This window comes from Lepidochelys kempii, chromosome 1 (assembly GCF_965140265.1).
Source record: "Lepidochelys kempii isolate rLepKem1 chromosome 1, rLepKem1.hap2, whole genome shotgun sequence".
Lineage (NCBI taxonomy): Eukaryota > Metazoa > Chordata > Testudines > Cheloniidae > Lepidochelys > Lepidochelys kempii.
In genome coordinates, this window is record NC_133256.1 from 2,492,264 (window position 1) to 2,498,480 (window position 6,217).

The following is a 6,217-nucleotide window of genomic DNA, read 5'->3' on the forward strand; positions in this document are numbered from 1 at the left end:
GCTGGGCTCCCTCCCATGGCCCTACCTTACTCTCTACAGCTGTTTATTGTGCTTGGCTGCCATGTTATTTGTGGTACGGCCAGCATCCACTATCCTGGCCCGCAGCTCCCTGCTGTAGCTCAGCCCTGGCTCCCCATTGGTTCAACTGGTTTTGCTGCCCCATCTCCTGGCTCTGGTGTGCTCCAGCTTCATCTCCCCAGCTCTGTCTCAGCACTGATGCTCTGCCTCCGACCCAGCTCAGCCTTCTGGGCTCCTTCTCTGGCCCCTCTGGTTCTGGCTGGAGTTGCCACATGTCTACTGCATTAATAGCCCAAAGTCACTTAAAAACTAACCAAAAAGTAGCCCCAGCTATTTCTTGAAACAAAGGGGTTTTTTTTTTATTCACACATTCCTCTATATATCAAATAAGAAATGAAAGATTTCTTTGGATACCTACTACAAATTTGACTTTTTAAAAAAAGCTACAAGCCCCAGCAGAAGTTTGTCCACCTTAGCCTCTTCAGATTCTACCTCATTTTCACTGGCATTCACTATGTTAGACGTCCACTCACCACAAACCTTCTTGGTGAAAAATTAAACAAACAAGTCATTAAGCAACTCTGCATTTCCACATTTTCTTATATTATTACCCCCCTCCCCCCTTGAGTGATGGGCTTTCTTCGTCCTTGGTATTCCTCTTGCTTCTAATGTATTTGTATATTATTTTCTTTTACCGTTTATGTCTCTGGCTAGTTTGATCTTGTTTTGTGCCTGGACTGATTTTGTCTCTACATACTTGTGTTATTTGTTTACACTCATCCTTTGTAATTTTGTAGCGCCGACAAATCCCGGTCGTCAGTAAGCAGCATTGAACCTGAGAGCTCTGGAGCTTAGTGCATGAGACTCTACCAAATGAGCTAAAAGACAATTGCCTCTTTCCTAAGGCTGTAGAAAAAACTCATTTTATATATAACCCTCTCTCTTAGTAGTCTCAGTGCCGGCCATGAGATAGGACAGAACACCTCACCCAGGAGGTGTGTGGGTTACAATTTGACCTAGTTTCAACTTTTGGTAGGACTCTTTTTTTATTTTTGGATCATTGACGATCTCCTGGTTAAGCCAGGTTGATCTCTTGCCATACTTCCTATCTTTCCTACACAGTGGGATAGTTTGGTCTTGTGTCCTTAATAATGTCTCTTTGAAAAACTGCCCACTGTCTTCTTTTTCCCCTTAGACTTGGTTCCCATGGGATCTTATCTACCAACTCCCTGAGTTTGCTAAAGTCTGCCTTCTTGAAATCCATTGTCTTTATTTTGCTGCTCTCCCTCCTACCATTGCTTAGAATCATAAACTCTACCATTTCATGATCACTTTCACCCAGGCTGCTTTCCACTTGCAAATTCTCCACTTGTTCCCCCATATTTGTCAAATCTAGAAGAACCCCTCCCCTAGTAGCTGTCTCCACCTTCTGAAATAAAAAAAAAATGTCTGCAATACATTCCAAGAACTTGTTGGATAATCTGTGCCCTGCTGTGTTATTTTCCCAACAGATCCCTGGATAGTGGAAATTCCACATCAGCACAAAGTCCCGTGCTTTGGATGTTTTTGTTATTTGTTTAAAAAAGCCTCATCCACCTCTTCTTTCTGATTCGGTGGTCTGTAGTAGAGCCCTACCATGACATCAAGGTTTGGTTTTTACCTCTTTATCCTTACCCAGAGACATTTATCAAGTCTGTCTTCTATTTCTATCTTAACCTCAGTCCAAGTGTATACATTTTTAATATATAAGACAACACCTCCTTCCTTTTCTCTCTGTCTGCCCTTCCTAAACAAGCTGTACCCTTCTATACCAATATTCCAGTCATGCGTATTATCCCACCAAGTCTCTGTGATGCCAACGATGTCATAGTTGTGTTTATTTACTAGCATTTTGAGTTCTTCCTGTTTAAACCCCAGACTTCTTACATTAATATACAGACATCTAAGATAATCTATTTGATTTCTCCCCCACACACTTCTGTCTTGTCTCTCCCTTATTTCTGCTATAACAGCCCATACTCCCCCCAGATTCCAACCCTTCTCCCAGATGTCCATGTTTTTGACTTACCTGTGGACTTTGGTCACCTGCCCCCATTGAACCTAGTTTAAAGCCCTCCTCACTAGGTTAGCCACGCTGTAGCCAAATATGCTCCACCCCTTCCTCGAAACGTGGACCCCATCTGTGCTTAGTGGATTCACCTCCAGGATGCATCTGTCTCTGCCCGGGTCCCTATTCTTGACCAGAAGAACTGAAGCAAACACCACTTGCACTCCAAACTCCTTTACCCATACTCCCAGAGCCCTGCAGTTCCTTCCAGTCTGCTCAGGGTCATAACTTGCAGTATCATTAGTGCCCACATGGATGGGTAGCATGGGGTAGTGGTCAGAGGGCCAAATGATCCTCAACAATCCTTCCATACCAAGGATGGGTGCCTTCATCCCCCTCAGAAGAAAGTCACCAACTACCACTAGACTACATTTCCTCCTGCGAATGGTGGCTGTGATATTCCCAGCCTTGGGGTTACATGGCTCCTCCTCCTCCTCCTTTGGGGTGATTCTTCATTGCTCATTTCCAGGGAAGCAGATCAGTTTTCCATCACCATGTTGAGTGGTTTGGGATCAGGGGTGGGGCACTGTCTGCTGCCAGAAGTAACCAGCAGCCAGTATCCTCCCTGTCACAGAGCCATATCCTCCTCTCCCAGTGGTGTGACAGCAATCCTCTGTAGCTGGATGGCTTCCTCAGCCTTGGATGGCTACATGTAAATACTCTTGAGGAATTCCTCATGGGCATGCGTGATTCTCAGCCTAGCCACCTCTTTCTGTAGCTCTCCCTGATACTGCCTGCGAGATTCCACCAGCAGGTACCTTTTGCACTGGATGGTCCCCCCAGCCTTGCTTCCTGAGAGTGGAAAATGCAGGCCACTATCTCTGCAAATCCACACCAGAATATGGATAGAGGCAGTGGTGAGCTGGAGCCGGTTCACACCAATTTGCTGGAACCGGTTGTTAAATTTAGAAGCCTTCTTAGAACCGGTTGTTCTGCGCGGGACAACCAGTTCTAAAAAGGCTTCTAAATTTAACAACTGGCCAAAAGTGGTGCCTTAGGCACCGACTCCATGGGTGCTCTGGGGCTGGAGAACCCACGGGGAAAATATGGTGGGTGCAGACCTCTGACCAGCAGCTCCCCGCCGGGCCCCAGCTCACCTCTGCCCCTGAGTTACGCTCTGCCCTGCTCTGCTTCTCTGCCCCCCACCCCCAGCTTCCCGCGATTCAGCTGTTTGCGTGCGAAGCTGGGAGGGCTGAGAAGCAAGAGGCGGCTTCAGGCTCAGGCCCAGGGAGGCGGAGCGGAGGTGAGCTGCGGGGGGGGGCCCAGGAGGGCTGCCTATGCCGCAGCAGGTAACCCGGGGCGGGGGGCACAGGGGAACCGCTCCCCACCCCAGCTCTCCTCCACCTCCCTGGGCCTGAGCGCGAAGTCGCTGCTTGCTTCTCGGCCCTCCCAGGCTTTCCATGCGAACAGCTGATTCGCAGGAAGCTGGGGTGGGGGATGTTCAGGGGAGGAGGCGGAGGTGGAGCAGAGGTAAGCAGGGGCCAGGCATGGGGTGGGGAGCTGCTGGTGGTTGCTCTGCACCCACCAACTTTTCCCCGTGGGTGCTCCAGCCCCAGAGCACCCACGGGGTCGGTGCCTAAGGTGCCACTTTTGATGTGATCAGTGGGGGGAGCGGCTGCTCCCCCTATTCCCCCCCCACCTATGCTACCCCACCCCTAGGAGCCAGAGGGCCCTGCCGGATGCTTCCCAGGAGACTCCCCACCTCACCCCCGGCAGGTCCCTCTGGCTCTTAGGGGCGGGGAGGGCACCCACTACGGTGGCCCACGAGACCCTCCTGCCCAGTTCCGGGGGCAGTCAGGGGACAGAGGAGGGGGTGGATGGGGCAGGCGTCCTGGGAGGGCAAGCCACGACCCCCTCGTTGGGTGAGGGGGGAACAGGCTGTTAGGATTTTGGCAGCTCATCACCGGGTAGAGGCGTCCGTGGTTAGGTTGTTTGTCTGGACACAGGCGCAGGTGGAGGAGAGAGGAGCAGCGTTCGCACTGGCGATGCGGCCTTTCCTCACCGCAGCGATTCTCTTACCAAGTCCCTCTCAAACTCCCCTGTTTGCAGTCCCCAGTTTCTTCAGCCTCAGCTCATCTGCCTTGCATTCCGTCCCTTTGGTCATGTTTGTCTCCCACCTCCGGATCCTTTCCAGTTTCTCAGGGTGACGCTGAAAGAGATCAGGTGATGATCAGAGAGGAAAGGAGAGTGTATTGCTTGGTGATGGAGTGATAAGATGTCTGAGCTTCTCAGACTTGAACTTCCACAATGCTTAGCTTATCTACGCTGGGACAGAACACCCCTAATTAAGAAGGAGATATCCTTTCCCGCTCTTGTCATGCAGGTTTAAAGTCAGAGGCCGCCAGGCAAGCATATTCTGCAGGTGTATTTGCCCACTTTGTCACGAAGCTCTATGGTTTTGACCCCATAAATGATAGGGTTGAACATGGGGGGGACGAGGAAGTAGAGGTTGGCCAAGATGATGTGAATGTGTGGAGCGATGCCCTGACCAAACCGGTGTGTCAGAGTGGAAAAGAAGAAGAGAGTACAAGACATCAGCATGACACAAATGTGGGCTGTGCAGGTGTTGAGGGCTTTCTGGTGGGCTGTCTTGGAGGAGATTCTGAGGACGGCCCCAATGATCAGACTGTAGGACAGGGCTACGAGCATCAGGTCTAACCCTAAGACTACAAATGCCATCACCAAGCCATATGCTCTGTTGACTGTGATGTCCCCACAAGACATCTTCGCCACAGCCATGTGCTCACAGTACATGTGGGGGATAATGCGGTTCACACAGAATGGCAGCCTGCTCAGGAGCAGGGGCAGGGGTAGCATGAAGAGAACAGCTCTTATCAAACCCAGAAGCCCTAGCTTAGCTACTCGTGCGTTCGTGAGGATGGTGGGGTATCTCAGGGGGTTACATATGGCGACATAGCGATCGAAGGCCATTATCACAAGGACGGCTGACTGCATAACAGAAACTGCGTGAATGAAGAACATCTGGGTGAGGCAGCCACCCACAGTAATGCCTTTCAAATTGAACCAAAATATACACAGTGCCTTCGTCATGACGGAGGTAGACAAGCTGATGTCTGTGAGCGCCAGCATGCAGAGCAGCAGGAACATCGGCTTGTGCAGGGTCTGCTCTTTGCTTACAACAAACAGAACCATGAAATTTCCCAACAGGCTAATAATATAGAATGTAGAAAAAGGGATGGAGATCCAGATGTGGGCAGCTTCCAGCCCAGGAATGCCTGTTAGGATAAATGTTGAAAGGCCAGAGGGGGTGAGGTTGGAAGCTGCCATATGGTGGTGGATGAGTCAATCAGACACAGAAATGCTCAAGGTGCCTGTGAAGGGAGGGAAACAGAGATGGGGGTTTACACATTAGATACCAGTACAGTAAATAAGAGAAAGGAGGCTGAGCGGTGATGTGGCCACATTTACAGATGGCGCCAGATTATTTAGGTCATAGTCTAGCCCAGAGAAGTCCTCAGAGTGAACTAACCCTGCCAGGTGAATGGGCAACATGATGGCAGATGAATTTCGAGGTCAATAAACTGCGATGTGTATGCCCAATGTAGGGAATAGTGGAACTCCTCAAACACCTAAAAAGTTTCTAATTTAAGTGTATGAACTCAGAAAAGGGTCCTGGGCATCATGGTACACAGCTCTGGGAAACCCTGCTCACAGTGCAAGCATGGATAGAAACTAAGCAAAACACTGAGATCCAGAAGGAGTGGGATCGGGAATCCTATAGAAAATACAATGTCGGGAGATCAGTCATATCAATATTTCATGGTCCTCTGGACTCCTCTATGTAGTACTGGGCACCCTTCTCACACAAGATATTTCAGAACTAGAGGGATTTGGGCAAGGGCAGTAAGAGTGATTAAGGGCCTGGGAAAACTCTCACACAGAGAGAGTTTGAAAAGACTGGGATTGTTACCTTACAAAGACGATGAATAAGAGTGGACACAAGGAAAGTCCATAAAATACTGACTGGTAGAGAGTAGATGGAGACTGTGTTCTCCCTGTCTCATAAAATGAGATCAAGATAATGTTCAATTAATCTGAAATGTGGCAAATTCAAAACAGATTAAACAAAAA

General features: G+C 49.4%; 1 protein-coding gene across 1 annotated transcript; it reads right to left on the reverse strand.

Annotated features, from left to right (window-relative positions):
* Positions 1-4,456: 4,456 nt before the first annotated feature.
* On the reverse strand, positions 4,457-5,953 carry LOC140905557 (olfactory receptor 52D1-like). The gene is made up of 2 exons (XM_073329084.1): positions 5,910-5,953; positions 4,457-5,459 (listed from the first exon to the last, which is right to left on the reverse strand). The coding sequence occupies exon 2, from the start codon at positions 5,411-5,413 to the stop codon at positions 4,457-4,459; it is 957 nt and encodes a 318-aa protein (XP_073185185.1). The 5' UTR covers positions 5,414-5,459; positions 5,910-5,953.
* Between the last annotated feature and the right edge of the window lie 264 nt (positions 5,954-6,217).